This window comes from Nannospalax galili, unplaced genomic scaffold (assembly GCF_000622305.1).
Source record: "Nannospalax galili isolate Female #2095 unplaced genomic scaffold, S.galili_v1.0 scaffold161, whole genome shotgun sequence".
NCBI lineage: Eukaryota > Metazoa > Chordata > Mammalia > Rodentia > Spalacidae > Nannospalax > Nannospalax galili.
Window position 1 is genome coordinate 3,248,872 of NW_008348586.1, and position 17,425 is coordinate 3,266,296.

Consider the following 17,425-nt stretch of genomic DNA (forward strand, 5'->3'; position numbering starts at 1 on the left):
TTTGTCATGCAAAGCCTGTGGATGCAAGAGGAGGATGTTGGATACCCTGGAACTGGAGTTACAGATGATTGTTAGCCACCACATGGGTACTGGGAATTGAACCTGTGTCCTCTGGAAGAGCAGCCTGTGCTCTTAACTGCAGACCCATCTCCCCAGCCTTTTTTTTTTTTTTTTTTTTTGAGACAAGATCTCATGTGGTCCAGGCTGTCCTCACACACACTATGTAACTGAGGCTGACCTTGAACTTACAATCTTCCCGCCTCTACTTCCCCAGTGCTGGGAGAGCAGGCCTGCACCACAAACCATGCTCCAAGTGTGACTATTGTTTCTAAATACCAACTAGTGCAAGTTTTCTTATATTATTTTTTTATTTATTGTTTTTTTTTTGTGTGTATGAGTGTATTGCCTGCATGTGTGTAAGTGCATCCTTGTCATGTAGTACCTGTGGAGGTCAGAAGAGGGTGTTGGATTCCCCTGGAACTGAAGTTAAGGAAGGTTGTTAGCTGCCATGTGGGTGCTGGGAATCAAACCTGGGTCCTCTGCAAGAGCAGCCAGTGCTCTTAACTACTGAACCATTTCTCCAGCTCCCAAGTTTTCTTATATTAATCATAGTTTCTCTATTTTGATATTTTTACTTTGAGATTCTAATGCCCCCCCACCCTCGTTGTGTGTGGTGTATGAGTATGGGGTACATACATGAGTGTGGGAGAATGTGAGCCCATGTGAGTGTATGCAGAGGCTAGAGCAGGCCATCAGATGTCTTCCTCTTTTGCTCTGCCTTACTGCCTTGGGAACTTTTCAGCTAGTCTGGCTGTCTGGTCTTTGAGCTGTCAGGATCTCCCTGTCTCCAGCCTGCAATGCTAGATTACAAGCATGCCCAGTCATGCCTGGCTTTTTATGTCAGTGCTGGGGATTTGAACCTGGGTTCACACTCACACTCACAGAGCAAGCACTCTTTTTATTTTCACATTTTATTTTTATTTTATTTATTTTTGAGACAGGGTCTCCCTGTAGCCCCTGCTGGCCTGGAACTCATTATGTAGACCTGGCTGGCCTTGAACTCACAGAGATTCACCTGCCTGTGCCTCCCGAGTGCTGGGATTAAAGGCATGCACCACCGTGTCCGGCTATACTTTTTATTTTTTTTTAGAAAATAATTTATTGAGAATTTCATACAGGCATACAAGCATATAAGGTGTTTTGATCAAATCCATGCCCACTCCCTCTCCTCCAACTCCTCCCATATCTCCCCGTCACTTTTTTCCAATAACTTCTTGTACTCTTTTCAGAGCAAGCACTCATACCCCCTAAGCCACCCCCTCATCCCATGTCTTAAATGTATATTTGGTTCAGTATTTCACTATATTCTAAAATATTCTAGATACATATTTAAAATTATCCCATTAACTAAAATAGTATCTTCTAAAGCGGTTTTTTTTTGTGTGTGTGTGTTTTTATTTTGTTTGCTTTGAAGGCCTCACTGTGAAGGACTGGCTAGCCAGATCTTGAAATCCTCTTGCCTTCAGTTTCTGAGTGCTGGGATTACAGGGCTATTTCACCATGCCTGGCTTTTCTGAAGCATTTTATCACAATTTATCATTTGTAATCTCTCACAGCTATCTTATGAGGAAGGCAGATAGGTAGCCATGACAGATAGTAGATTAGTCTCTCTTTTCCTTTTCTTCCTGTAGAGTTTCACCTTGTTCCCTATTCGTGCAATCATAATTATTTTATTTCATCTTTTCTTCTTCCCTCCCTCTGTCCCCCCTTCCTGATATATCCCAGGCCTGTCTTGAACTCTGTAGCTGAGGATAACTGTGAACTTTCGATCCCCCTATTTCCACCACCTGAGTGCTGGAATTATAGGTGTACCCCACTATACCCAGTTATACAGGGCTGGGGAGTGAATCCAGGACTTTCCACATGCTGGGCAAGCACTCTACTAACTGGAGTGCATCTGTAGCCCCAGAATTATTTTCTGAATCCCTTCAGTCTTGTCTAGGATTTTATTGTTTTGAACAGGTTTAGTGATAGATTTTAAGCCTGTTTTTGGATGACAGAGCTTCCAATGTTCACCACTCAAGAGTGATTCACACGAGGGAACTGAGTGTTGAAAACTCAAAGAAAAGAGATTGTGATGTTGGCAGGGTGGCAGCACAAAGTGAGACCTAACCTTGAACCCTTCTGTGGAATGAGTGGATAATAATGACTTCCTTGTGGAGGTCTGATGAGGGGGATAAAGGGACATGTGTTAAGTACCTAGTCCAGTGTATCACCCAAGAGACAGAGCAAGGCTATATGGATTGGTGTTATGAGACTGGTGGTTGCTTGGATGTGTTTGTTCTAAATATTTGAGTCCTGACGGGATTCCTTGCAGGACTCTATAACTATTCTCCCACATGTTCGTTAGTCTCATCTCAGATATCATCTTTCCCCAAAAGCTTTTGCTTGTGTTTTAGAGTCATTTATATAGTGAGTATATATCAATATACAGGTAACTCTTGTGATTTTTTTTCCCCCTTTGTTTGTAACTTCAGAAACAGTCTTCGAGAATAAAGTTCATGGGTTTGGAGAGATGACCCAGTGATTAAGAGCGCTGGCTGCTCTTGCAGAGGACCTGGGTTCAGTTCCTAGCACCCACATGACGGCTTATGCCCATTCTTAACTCCAGTTCTAGGGGACCCAGCATCCTCTTCTGGCCTCTGGCAGGCATTGCACGCATATGGTGCACTTACATATATGCAGATAAAACACTCATACACATAAAACAAAAACAAATTTTAAAAAAAGAATAAAGTTTATGGGGCTGGAGTGATGGCTCAGTGGTTAAGAACACTTCATGCTTTTTCAGATAACTCAAGTTTGATTCCCAGCATCCACAATAGTGGGCTCATCACCACCTGAAACTCCAGCTCCAGGGAATTTGACACCCTCTTCTGGTTTCTTTTGGGTACACACACACACACACACACACACACACACACATACACACTTAAAAAGAGAGTAGTGAGTAAAGTCTATTAGAGACCTTCTGAAATGATCTAGTGCTAGGGCCTGAAGATAGCAATACTAGGTGCTGAGGGAAAGGCAAACAAATCCAGATTTGTACACAGAACAATTGGAACCATTGATTGGTGAACTTATGAAGGAAAGTGTGGTTGTAGGCAGCAGTAATACTAGTTAGATCCCCAAAATTTGAGCCAGAAAGAGGAGCATATATGTGGATTAAGATACCAGTGACTTTATTCTAGCTGGAATGTATCTGTTTATCTTAAGGCTCTATCTAAGAGTCAGGTACATTTCTGGTGTCCTCTGTTGTAACACTCTCTCTATCACTCTAATGATTTTTATCTATTATCATTTGTTGGGAAACTTCAGGAAATACTGTTCCTTAGGTACTTTGGGATAATGGTAGTAGTTATGGCTGAAGATAGCAGCAATCATATCAAGATCGAACTTTACACAGCATTCCCTGAAAATGGTTCTTGCAATCTCATGTGCCCTCCTCTGCCACAGCACACCCTGATCCTCCAGAGGGTTTTAGCATTGTGCAGGCAATGTGCTGTGAGGCCATTTGTTCAACTGGTAATGAGAGTCCACAGCAACAGCAGAGGCACCATGCATGAGGAGAGACGGAACAGCTATGCAAATGTTATGCAAATGATAATAATGATACCTTTTTCTACCAGGAGTCCCAGGAACTGAACTGACAACTTAGTCTATCTCCCACAAAAAGGCTCAGAAATTGAGTAGGCATTAATTTGTATAATAGCCCAGTTTCCAGGAAAAAAGAAAACAAACCAGACTGGCAAAACCAGCAAAAGATCACAGCAATGAATAGAAAACTATATGTTTAGTAGGAATTTGCACCATTCAACAAGATGTTCTGGTGGTGCCATCTCTTTTATATGGTATGGCAGCAGCAGATATGGACAAGTAGGTAGGACATTTGTTGGCCTACAGGACAGGGTCCATGAGCAATTCCTAAAAATACTGGTAAAATAGAATGTCATCACTCGGGGAAACAAGGTGTGGCCACAGGTCGAAAGTGTAATAGGATTAACATAACCAAGTTGGGGAATCTAGAGATGCCTCATACTGTTGCAAGAAATTCCTAGCTCACCAGGGAATACAAGCCACTTGAAATCTTGCTGAATTGCTCTAAACATATGTAATATATATAATATATATTATATATGTTGATAGTTTGAGACAGATTCTTGCCATGTAGCTCAATCTAGCCTTGAACTCACCATCCTCCTGCTTTCCTGCTTCCATTTACCAAGGGCTGAGATTACAGGCATGAGCTACCATACCCAGCTTCCTACCCTGGACTTAATGTTTACAGTATGTGAAATAGCAGGGCTATCTGTCCTAGCATCAATCCTGAAAAACCTGTATGCACAGTTTGGACATTGATGGTTTGAGGGATAGCACTCAGAGCCCCCAGGTATTCATAAGGACCAGAAATGCCTGCTATATAGGTTTTAAAAATTATTAATGTTCTTCAAGGACTTCATCCTAGCCACCCAAGGTGGGTGAGCCTCATAGGTCCTGTATCTGTTGCTTTAATAAGCTGTTCTTTCTCTCTACCAACCCAGCTACCTAAGGGTTATATGGCCATGAAATGTTTGGGTGTCAGCCCTAACAGCATGTCCTTTGAAATGGGTGCTCTGGGCACTGTCAATCTGGCACAGGTTCTCAGGACCTTGATAGTTTCTCCTGGAGGAAAGGCTTGCTAAGACTAGTAGACCATTGTTTCACCTGTTATTGTACCACCTACAATATGTGTCCCCCGGACACTGCCCAATTATCAGTACATGTGACTAGCAGCCAGGGCTCATGTGCTAGCAGCCATACCATCCAAAATTCCTCCTGTTGGTTCCCTTGATTTTTCTCTTGTCTGAAGCCAGATGGTGTCAGTGGTAGGCTGTGTTATAGCCAAAATCTAGGCACCTTGGTTCCCTGCTAGACTCATCTGGATACCCCACATTTTCAAGTATAAGCTTTAACCCCAGCCAGCACTTGTGAAATTCAATGCCCTGAGGTGGTAAGTCAGTTTCATAGGTAATTAGCTTGCATACCTTCTGCTGTTCAGAAGTAGTGGGGGTCTACCCTACAGTGACATTATAGGAGACCAGTTAGCATGGTGACCTGCAAGGACTCAGCCTGCCCTCCATCTATACTAGAACACTGTATACTGCCAGAAGCTGCTGTCTGAAGAGGTCTGTCTAGTTTCAACTCCCTCTAGAGCTGAGACCCAAAACCTTGAAGTACCTGTCATTCCTGTTCTTGCCAGAAGGCCCAGCTTGTGCTGTCTATTGTACACATGCCTTCTAGCTGCCTTGGCAAGCCTGGTAGAGGGAGGCCTAGGGTCTGTATCTGGACAACCCTACACAAGCCTGTATATCCTCCCATACAGGAGATGTGAGAGGCTTATGCTTTATATGCTACTGGGCCTGACAACAAATAGACCTTCCCTGACCAGGCTCCCTGTAGGAACTTTGTGAGTGGTCCAGGGCCTTGGATCTTGGGGTTGATGGCCCATCCCCTCATGCATCAGAGAGAACATGTTCATCCTCCTGTGTCCTACAAGAGATTATAATTTTCCCCAGTTACTAGGGTAGCATTAATACAATTAAACAGATAATAGCAGAGAATGGGGTCCCAAGTCACCATGCTGTGACAGGTAGGGACCAAGCAGATGTTCCTAAGGCAGAACCTGAGGAATCCACTGTTTTCCCTTTCAAGGAAAGGCAAAGTACAAGTCTTGTGAGTCTAGTGTCAAAAGATTGCAGAGAAGGCATTAGCTAAGTCTAAGACAGCCTCTACGGAGCTGTTATCCTGTTGGATGCTAACCTGTTATGGTCAGAGGGGGAAAAAAAACATGTTGTAGCCTTTGACAAAGCAAACAGGAGGAATCAAGTGCCTTAGTCAACTGAGGAGAGAAAGAAAAGGTCTGTGCCATTGCCAAGGAGTATTTTTCCACAGCTTGTTCCACTCTGGCTGTAAAAACATCTTCATTGGATACTGAAATACCTGGGCGTGTCTTGTTGCATGCTGGTTCCTGGGCATGCGACACCCTGGGTTTCCTCCATGTTTTTTCGTGGGGATCCTTGTCCTGGCAGGTGCCCCTGATTTAGCCACACCTCTCTCACACCCAAGATGATCCAATCTACAGTGGGATGATTTCCTTGGATGTGATGGGCATTGTATAGGTGCTTCCTAAGCTCCAGATGAGTGGTGCTATTGATCATTTTCTCTGTTTCTTACTAGAGAAATGCCAACACCGGCCTGCATCCCAGGCTCACTTTTTAGGCCGTCTCTACACAGCAGTGTCTGCAGGATTCAGCAGTTCTGCAGCAATACAGTCCCCATTTGGCCATTTCTTGAGGGAAAGGTCCCCCCTACATTTGCACATGGTGTGCCTTTCTGCTGTGCGTCTTAGCTCCCATTACAGTCAAGCAGAAAAGCAAGGCTCAAGGGTGGAGAGACCCAGCTTTATCATCAATCCCAGTCTCTGCTTCAATCCTCTCTTCCTGGGGATTCTAATCCTTTGCATCACCCTCTCATCTCAAGATAACATCTTGCAGGGCTAGAGAGATGGCTCAGTGGTTAAAGAACACTGACTGTTCTTGCAGAAGACCCGGGTTTGAATCCTACCACCCACATGGCAGCTAACAACTGTCTGTAACTCCAGTTCCAGGGGATCCGACAGCCTCATCTGTCCTCCTCAGGCATTGCACTACCCAGGTGCACTTACTTACATGCAAGCGTAACACTCATACACATAAAATAAAAATAATAAAAAAAGATAACATCTCGTACCTGTTTCTCCTTCCTGCTCGTTCCCTCTAGCCCTCTAAGCAACAAACTAGGGTCTCAAACTTGGCATCTTGTTTTCCTACTTTCCCAGTTAGGTTAGAGGCTAAGAGAGGTAGAGACATGGATTATCTTTTTTAACTTGTACATCTTTTTTGTTTGCAGCCAGCTGGGCATCAAAATGCAACAGCTGCGTGACCTAGAAATTCAACCTTGTGCTCTTAGGATGGCATTCTTATCATTTTTATGGGAGACTTTTTATGATAAACCATAGTGTTCAGAGAGTACAGGCAATTATGTGTATTTGGGCATCCACCAGTCACTGCAATGGAGGTGTGAGGTGTGCTGCTTCTTATTGTGGACTGAGGAAGACTTTAAAATTTTTTTTGTTTTTATTTTTAATTTTTTTGGTCTTTTTGAGACAGGGTTTCCCTGTAGACCCAGCTATCCTAGGACTCACTATGTAGATCAGGCCTTGAACTCATAGAGATCTGCCTGCCTCTACCTCCTGAGTGCTGGGATTAAAGGCATGCACCACCATGCCTGGTTGACTTTTAAATTTATTTTTATTTTATGTGTATCAGTGTCTTGCCTGCATGTATGTGTGCTGGATAGTTTAGTTGTCAACTTGACACACCTGGGTAGAGGGAGCCTCAACTGGGGAATTGCCTCCATTGGTCAGGTCTGAGGCCATGTCTCTTGGATATTTTCTTGATTTTTGAGGATCCAGCCCACTGTGGGTGGTGCCACCCCTGGGAAGGTCATTCTGTATTGTATAAGAAAGCAGGCTGAGCTTGGGCCAGGGGAGCAAGTCAGTAAGCAGCGTTCCACCATGGTCTGTGCTTCAGCTCCTGCCTTGAGTTCCTACCTTGGTCTCCCTGACGAACTGTGACCCAGGATATTGGTATTAGTGTTTTGTCACAACAATGGAAAGCAAACTAGAACAGTATGTAAGTGTACACATGTTGTGTAATGCCCACAGAAGCAAGAAGAGGGCATCGGGTCCCCTGGAACTGGAGTTACAAGTAGTTGTAAGCCACCATGTGGATGCTGGGAACTGAACCCATGCTCTCTGGCAGATCAACAAACACTCCAACCCGCTGAGTCATCATCTCTCCAGTCCCTACAGAAGACTTTTTGAGGGCGCTTCCCCTTACTCCTTCTCTTTTTCTTCTTCCTCCTCTTCCTCTTTCTCTTCTCCCTCCTCTCCCTCTTTTCCCTTCTCTTCCTCCTCTTATCCTTCCTTTCCATCCTCTCCCTCCTCCTTTTTCTCCTCTTCCTCCTCTGTCAGCCCCTCTTCCTCTCTGTTTGCTTGCTTCTTTTCTGCAGTGCTGAGGATTGAACTCAAGGTCTTGTACATTCTAGGCAAGCACACTACCATTGAGCTATATCTCTAGCCCTCTTTTCCTTTTTAATCCTGATAAACAAAGTGGGCTTTTTTAAAAAATGCCATTGTAAAAGTTCCATTAGTGATAGCATATGATTGGAATGAGAGGTGGAGGCAGGAGGATCAGGCGTTCGTGGCCATTCTTAGCTACATATCAAGTTCAAGGCCAGCCTGGGATATAGCCTTTGAAATGATTCAAACAGGATTCTTGCTCTGGAGCATCTTGCTTCAGGTAACAGTAATGGTGATGATCTCATGAGAAACAGGAAGCACTAACTTTTACAGAACAGTTCATGTGTTCAAGGTACCATGGAGTCCTCATGACCTTTGATATCCTCATTCTAGGGTTGAAGAATCTGAGGTTCAGAAAGATGAATTTGCTAATCCAAGATCACACAATTAGAAAGTGATTTAGAACCTACATCTGCTTCTACAGAGGGCACTTTTTTTTTTTTTTGGTCTTTTTGATACAGGGTCTACCTGTAGCCTCAGCTGGCCTGGAACTCACTATGTAGACCAGGCTGGCCTCAAACTCACAAAGATCCACCTGCCCCTGCCTCCCAAGTGCTGGGATTAAAGGTATGCACCACCACGCCCAGTGACAAAGGACACTTTTAACCAGTGTGCTGCCCTACCTCTCCACATGCAAACTTCACAGAACTGTTGGTAGCTGTGCTGCAAAGGGCTGCTTGGATAGGTGCCTCGACTTTTATTTCCTCCTAGTCTTTCAGGACCAAGGAGATGCATTTGGAGGTGAGGTTGATATCATTACCTCTTACTGGTAGATAGATAAGAGTGAGTAGAAAGAAAAGTGTATGTGTGTGTGTGTGTGTGTGTGTCTGTCTGTCTGTCTGTCTGTGTCTGTGTGTCTATGTATGTGTGGTGTATGTGTGCACATGTGCAGAGGCCAGAGGTCAATGTCAGCTGTCTAACTCTATCACTGTCCACGTTATTCTTTGAGAGAGTCACTCACTGAACCTGGAATTTGCTCTTTTGGCTAAACTGGATGACCAGTGAGGTCCAGGAACCCTCCTTCTCTGCCATCCCCCATGCTGGAGTTACAGGCTTGTACCACCATGCTTGGCTTTTTCTTTTTAAAAAAAATATTTATTTTTATTTTATATATATAAGTGTATTACCTGCATGTACCCGTGTCATGCAGTGCTGCGGAGGTCAGAAGAGGGCTTTGGATTCCTCTGGAACTGGAGTTAAGGATAGTTCATAGCCGCCATGTGGGTGCTGGAAAGTCAACCCAGGTCCTCTGCAAGAGCAGTCAGTACTCTTAACTGCTGAGCCTTCTCTCTAGCCCCATGCCTGGCTTTTTATGTGGGTTCTGGGATCCAAACTTTGGTCCTTCTGCTTGTACAGCGAACACTTTACCCATGAAGCCATTTCCCCAGCCCCTGGAAAATTATTCTTATGGGTCAGAGAGAAAAGTGGCTAACCCTTCTCACCATGAGCTCCAGAGCCCCAAGAAGATGAAATACAGATGAGGGTAGCAACCAGCAGGGCTGGCCCTCTGCTGGTTGGCATTCCCCTGATGGGCGCTAGTCTGTCTGAGAGAGAGAGCCCAGGTCCAGGGTGACCTACTGACTTTAGAAAGGTGGAAACTAAGAACCAGAGAGGACATGGCCAGCATTCAAACAAGACTGTCAAGCTCTTGACAGCCCTGTACATAGTCCTGTTGGAACTTCTTGCAACAAACAGTAAAGATGCAAACTTAATGAACTCATCACTTAAGGTGACTTGTTCATGCTCTTAAGTTCTTGTCATTGGACTTGGTTCTCCTCCGGTCCATTGGTGCTGCTATAACAAGCATTTGTATGTGAGAGGACAAATAAAATTGCTGCTTCTCTTTAGCAAACTCTATTCTCTCCATGCCCTGAGGTGGCCGTTGATGATAATCTCTTATCTGGACATCACTAGCTGTCCTGAAAGCTCAGACTCACATTCTTGTCTTGTATATATATTTCTGGAGAAAGGAAGTTTTAGCATTTCAGAATTTCAGTTCCAAAGGTAAAAGGCACATGTTCATAGGAATCGTACAAAACAAAATCAACTCTCCTGGCTCAATAGAAACCAGTTAATTTTTTTTATTCTTTCTTTTTTTTTTTTAATCTTTTTGAGACAGGGTCTCCTTATAGCCCCAGCTGTCCTGGAACTCACTATGTAGATGAGGCTGACCTTGAACTCACAGAGATCCACCTGCTTCTGCCTCCTGAGTGCTGGGATTAAAGATATGCACCACCATGCCCACTGATTGATTCATTTTTATTTTCTGTGTGTGAGTGTTTTGCCTGCATGTATGTAAGTGTGCCACATGTGTGTAATGTCTGAGGAGGTCAGAAAGGTGGTCAGAGCCCCTGGAACTGGAGTTACATACAGTTATTAGCTGCCTTGTAGGTACTGGGAATTAAACCCAGGTTCTCTTCAGGTGCAGCAATTACTCCTAACTGCTGAACCATCTCTCCAGTCCCTAAAAACCATTTTTTTTTCTTTTTGAGACAGGGTCTCCTTGTAGCCCCAGCTGGCCTGGAATCCGATATGTAGACCAGTCTGGCCTCGAACTCACAAAGATCCGCCTGCTTTTGCCTCCCAAGTGCTGCGGTCAAAGGCATGTTCCACCATACCCGGCTCTAAAAACCACTTTTAAGCTGGGTATGGTGGCTCAGGCTGAGGCTAGAGGATCACCAACAGTTCAAGGCCAGACTGAGCTACATAATGAGTTCCAGGCCAACCTGGGTTACAATATGAAATCTTGTCTGAAAACAACCACAAAAGCCACGTTTGGGCTGGGGATATAGCTCAGTTGGTAGAGCATTTGTCTTGCATGCACAAAGCCCTGGGTTCAATCCCCAGCACTGTATAAACTGGTAGTGTTTGCTGGCTAGCTTTAGTTGTCAACTTGACACACCTGGGTTCATGGAGCTTCAGTTGGGGAATTGCCATGTCTGTGGGGTATTTTCTTGGTTGTTGAGTGGTCTGTGGGCAGTACCACCCCTGGGCATTTTGTTCTGTAAGGCTGAGCATGGGCCAGGGGAGCAAGCCAGTAAGCAGCATTCCTCCTTGGCCTGTGCTCCAGCTCTGGCCTCCAGGCTCCTGCCCTGAGTTCCTACCTTGGGCTCCCTGATGAACCTGGGAGATGTAAGACAAAATAAATCCTTTCCTCCCCAAGTTGTTATTGGTCAGAGTATTTTATCACAGCAATGGAGAAACAAACTAGAACAGAGTGGTAGCACATACATGTAATCTCAGCACTCCGTTGTTAACATAATGAGTTGGAGGCCAGCCCAGGCTACATGAAACTCTGTCTCAAAAGTAAAAACAATTCCACCTCTACCTTTAAGAATCTTCTAAGTGAAATTTAGCCTGGGAGAAGTAAGAATCTGATTAGAAGTTTCCAAAAAAAGGACATTTTTGTTGTTGTTGTTGTTGAGACACGGTTTCATGTAGCCTAGGCTGGCCTCAACTTGCTATGTGGTTGAGGATAACTTTGAACGTTTGATCCTCCTGTCTCCATCTTCCCATTGCTGGGATTATAATAATTACAAATATTAGTGCTTGAGTACATCAAAACCCCTCCAATTTCTCTTTTCATTCTGGTTTGCCCTTTTCAGGACGTCATCACAGATCCATTCAAGCTTGCGGAGGAGTCTGACAAGATGAAGCCCAAACATGCATCTGATGCAGCTGGAGGTTGCTGTGGCAAAAAGAAATCCGGCTAGATCTACAGCCAAGAAGCCCCGCCTCTCCCACCCCGGGTGGGCAGGAAGGAGGCTAAAGAATCGGTCGCACAGGCTTTTTAACGTGCTCTTCCCCAATGCACAGACCATGGCAATAAATGGCAAAGGCACATTCATGAGAATAAGAATAAGATATTTAGATAGATAATAAGTATAAGAATGACTTTAGAAGGCATCAAAGGTTCATCCCAATCACCTAATTACCTGTTGGTTAACCTTTTTTTCTATTTCACTATTTCAGAGTTCTTCTGCCACCTAGTGGTCAGAAGTGGAACTGAACGGTTTAAGGCTTGGTTGATCAAGGGCCAGGAAAGAGCGTCAAAATTGGAGGAAGATGCTAAGGAAGAACATCTTCCCTCTGGTCTGCCACACGGCACTCTTTGGACTTTTCTCCATGTTTACTCATTAAGCAAAGTCTCTACTGAATTCGGGTGAATTGTGACAAAATATTAGCAAGTCAAATTTGGTCGGAATACTCTTGAAGTAACTGTCTTCAGATAATTTTTTTCTTTTTGTAATTGAATGAAGAAAACGAATAATTCTTTGGCCTCAGTTCAGCCTAATGGTTGGTGATGCAGTGACTATGGTAAATTCTAACTGGATTAGGGCTAGAATTTGGTACTTTTGAAAAATGGACTGATAAGAGATGTAAATATGGTCATTTTTCACCTCCTTTATAAAGCACCCTGGTCAAATGTTTAGGCCAGTGCTACTTCTAGAACCCATATTGAAGGAGTTTAAGGACACTGGGGATGGAGAGATGGCTCAGTGGTTAAGAACACTGGTTGTTCTTGCAGAAGACCTGGGTTCGAGTCCCAGCATCCACATGGCAGCTAACAACTGTCTGTAACTCCAGTCCCAGGGGATCCAACAGCCTCTTCTGACCCCTGCAGGCATTGCACGACACAGGTGCACTTACCTATGTGCAGGCAATACACGCATACACATAAAATAAAAAATAAATAAAAAATTTAAAAAAAAGAACATTAAAGGGCCATTGCTGCTTAAATAAATTGAAGTCCAGCTGTTCTTGAAGACTTTGGAGACACAGAAGTGTGTAAGTAAGTCACAGTTCTTATCAGGTACTGATAGTTCAATTGAAAACAACTTTTTGATGTATTTATTTTCGCTACTATGTGTATGAGTGTTTTGCCTGAGTGTTTGTTGTGCAATGCCCACAGAGGCCAGAAGAGGGCATTGAATCCCCTAAAGTGGAGTTAGGGACTATCGTTAACTGCCATGTGGATGCTGGGACTCAAACCTGAGTCCTCTGGAAGAGCAGCCAGTGGGCTTAATGCTGAGCCAACTCTCCGGCCCCACTAGTTCAGTTTCTAAATGACCTTCAGGCTAGGGATGTAGCTCAGTGATAGAGTGCTTACCTAATATACACTGGATGAGTCTGTAATCCTAGCACTTGGGAGGTAGAGGCAGGAGAATCAGAAGTTAAAGTTCATAATCAGCTACATAGCGAGTTTGTGGCCAGCCTGGGCTATATGAGACTGTCTTAAAAAACAAAAACCAAAATCATGATACCAAACTTTTGTTGTTGTTGGTATTCTACCATTTACTATCATTTTAGCTTGGGAAGGTGACTTAACATCTCCATGCCTTTGTGCCTTCCTTGGTGTGGAATACTTTGGAGGCATGGTTAGCATATTTAGTGTGACTGATATCAGCTGAGATCTATCTGTTGCTCCAGCAGGTGATGTCAGGACCAGGGCTGCTTTTGCTGCCAGAAAGTCTCAAGAAAGCTGCATGGAGCTCTTTGGACAGGAGGCAACTTTCTAAAATTTTGTTATGACATTTTTCAAAGATTCAGAAAATAATCATAGTGACTGCCTATGCTGGATAGCTTCAGTTGTCAACTTGACACTCTGGGAAGAGGGAACCTTAGTTGGGGAATTTCCTCTGTGAATCACTTTATCACTGAGGGATGTGGGAAGGCCCAACCTACTGTGGTGTGCCACCTCTGGGCAGGTGGTCTCGGGTTGTATAAGACATCAGTCTGAGCATAGGCCAGAGGAGCAAGCCAGTAAGCAATATACCTGCATGGTCTGTATTTCAGTTCTTGCCTTCAGGATTCTGGCATAACTTCCTGCCCTGACTTCCCTCCATTATGGACTGACACTTTGAAGAGAAATATGAATTAAACCCTTTCCTTCCCAAGTTGATTCTGGCCATGGTGTGTAGTATAGCAATAGAAAAGTAACTAGGAAACTTCCAATATACCCGCCCCCCAAATGACACATTGTTGACCTTTTGCAATTATTCTATACATTAAAAATTCTGTACATTGCCAGGCATGGTGGTGCACACCTTTAATCCCGGCACTCGGGAGGCAGAGGCAGGCAGATCTCTGAGTTTGAGGCCAGCCTGGTCTATATAGCGAATTCCAGGCCAGGTGGAGCTATAGGGAGACCCTGCCTCAAAAATACCCTCCAAAAAATTCTGTACATTATTTATTCATTTATTTATTTTGAGTATGAGTGTTTTGCCTGCATGTAAGTGTACCACCATGTGGCACAATGCACACCAGAGGCCAGAAGAGAGCACAAGATTCCTGGAACTGGAGTTAAGCATGGTTGTTAACTCCCACATGGGTGCTGGGAACAATAATGGGTCCTCTGCAAGAGCAGCAAGTGTTCTTAACTGCTGAGCCATCTCTCCAGTCCCTTATGTACATTTGGATGTTATAGTCACACCAGAGCCAAAGCAATGAGTCTAATTCTTCCCTAACCATGAACCCTTTCAAACAATACTGAGCAGATTTAAGGAGCAAATTTTCTCTTAATTATTGCATATATGTGTATATACACATGTACACACACACACATATATGTATGTATATATATCTGGGTATGGTAGTCCTTGCCTTTAATCCTAGCACTTGGAAGGCAGAGGCAGAGGCAGAGGCAGAGGCAGGTGAATCTCCATGAGTCTGAGACCAGACTGGTCTACATAGCAAGTTCCAGGCCAGCTGGGGCTACAGGGAGACTCATTCTTTTTTTTTTTTTTAATGTGTATGCATGTATTGTCTGCATATAGGTAAGTGTACCCGTGTCGTGCAATGCCCAAGGACAGAAGAGGCCGTTGGATCCCCTGGTACTGGAGTTACAGACAGTTGTTAGCTGCCATGTGGGTACTGGGATTCGAACCCAGGTCTTCTGCAAGAACAGTCAGTGTTCTTAACCACTGAGCCATCTCTCCAGCACTGCCCCCCCCCAAAGAATACAGAGTTTTTGTTTAGTGTGTGTGTATGTGTGTGAAAAGAACAACTTGTAGGAGTCAGTTATCTTCTTCCACCATGTGGATTCTAGGAATCAAACTCAGGACATCAGGGCCTTTATCTTCTGAGTTATCTCACCATCCCCCAAACACATTATTTTTATTTTATTTTAGTTTTTTGAAGCAGGATCTCCTGTAGCCCCTGCTGACCCTGGAACTTGCTATGTAGACCAGGCTGACCTTGATCTCATAGAGATTTATCTGCCTCTGTCTCCCAAGGCCTCGAATTGAAGGTGGGTGCCACCACACTCAACCATTTTTAAATTATTTTTGTTTTATGTGTATGAGTGTTTGCATGTACACTGCATGTGTGCATGGTGACTTTGGAAGCCAGAAGAGGGCACCAGATACCCTGAAACTGGAGTTATAGACAGTTGTGAGCTGCCATGTGGGTTCTGGGAATGGAACCCAGGTCCTCTGTAAGAGCAACAAGTGCTCTTAACCATCTCTCCAGTCCTGTACATACAGTATTTGACATCTTTATTATCATAGAGGATGATTTAAAAATCACAGAACTTACAGATATATTCAGCTTCCCAACTGGAAGAGACCCTGCCCCATTCTAGTCATACAGAGCTGAAAAGGACATGACCTTGTGCCAAAACAACAGTAAAGCCAGGCATGGGGCACACACCTTTAATCCCAGTAGTCTGGAGGCAGAGGCAGGTGACTCTCTGTTAGGTGGAGACCAACCTGGTCTACATAATGAATTCCAGGTCAGCTGGGGGTACAGGGAGACCCTGTCTCAAACACCAAAAAACTACAACAGCAAAACCTGCTCCTGCTGGTACCTATTGCCTTGGATGGCTCCAAAGAAGCCACCAAGCTAGTCTCAAATGCCACATTAGGATGGGAGTTGTGTTCCACAAATAAGGCAAGGGATGTGCCACTATTTACCTGTTTTGTTTTGTCAGGAAACAGTAATAAACAATTGTGGGGGCTGGAGAGATGGCTCAGCAGTTAAAAGCCCTTCCTGTTCTTACAGAGGGCTCTACTTTGATTTTCAGCACTTATATGAGGCAGCTCACAACTGCCTGTAGAACCAGTTCCAAGGACTTTGATGTCCCCTTCTGGCCTCTACAAGCACTGCATACACGTGATGCACATACAGGCACACATACACATAAATTTAAAATTTCTTTTTCACCAGGTATTGTATCAAATACTGTACCAGGCATTGTCATAAGCATTGGTTACTAAAATGGAATATTATGAAACAGTAGGCCAAGAAGGTCAAAAAAATTCATGTGATTCTAAACCAGGTTGACACCTGTCCTAGCTTCAGTGAGTAATCAAATGTCGTCAACCATCTACTACAATTTGGGTTTAAAAAAAAAAGTTTTGGGGGCTGGAGAGATGGCTCAATGGTTAAGAATGCTGACTGTTCCTGCAGAAGACCTGGGTTCGAATCCCAGCACCCACATGGCAGCTAACAACTGTCCATAACTCCAGTTCCAGGGGATCCAACAGACTCTTCTGTCCTCTGCAGGCATCACATGACACAAGTGCTCTTACCTACATGCAGGAAATACATGCATACACATAAAATAAAAATTTAAAAAAGTTCTTTTGTACACTTTGCCCTAGGATCCAGTAGAAAGAGCTTTCACTGAACTGTGGTGTGCAGGTCAGAGGTCAACCTTGGGTGTAGTTCCTCAGGCACCATTAACCTTGTGTTTTGAGACAGGGTCTCTAATTGGTCTGGAGCTAGGATGACTGGGGAGCAAGCTCCAGGGATCTGCCTACCTCCACCTCCCTAGTGCTGGGATTGCAAATGTGTGCCACCATGCTCAGCTCTTTAAAAAAGTGTCCCTGGGAATCCGACCCAGTTCTCGTGGTTGTGTGGCAAGCACTCTGCTGACTGAGCCATCTCCCCAGCCCCCAAACTGAATTCTTTGCAAATAAGAAGCTGGAAGTATAATATCCTAATAATAACCTGTGACATATCTTTAATTCATTATAAGCAGCAGCCAAATGGGCTTGTGGAGCTTTGCAGGGAGATTCACAGGAGGGAACCAGAGGGCTCAGGCTGCTTATGGTAATTTGACATATAACTCAGAGCCTAATTGTGTCAGGTGAAGTGGCCTGGATAGTTTAGCCTCTGGTCCCAGAGTTAACAAGCTTCCACCACATACCTTCCTTTGTGAATATTAGATGAGCTTCCTTTGGAACACAATACCCAAATGTC

The 17,425-nt window shown here is 44.2% G+C and overlaps 1 protein-coding gene across 2 annotated transcripts in view; it reads left to right on the plus strand.

The window, feature by feature from the left end:
- The window catches only part of As3mt (arsenite methyltransferase), a 47,558-nt gene extending 35,065 nt beyond the window's left edge, over nucleotides 1-12,493 (plus strand). Inside the window, exons 11-12 of one of the 2 annotated variants that reach the window (XM_029569678.1) lie at nucleotides 11,827-11,970; nucleotides 12,194-12,493. In XM_029569678.1, coding sequence (XP_029425538.1) covers nucleotides 11,827-11,934 — 108 coding nt within the window. In that variant the 3' untranslated portion in view covers nucleotides 11,935-11,970; nucleotides 12,194-12,493. Of the gene's footprint in view, nucleotides 1-11,826 lie in introns of both variants that reach the window. The other variant, XM_008845670.3, reaches the window with a different exon arrangement.
- Nucleotides 12,494-17,425: the final 4,932 nt, after the last annotated feature.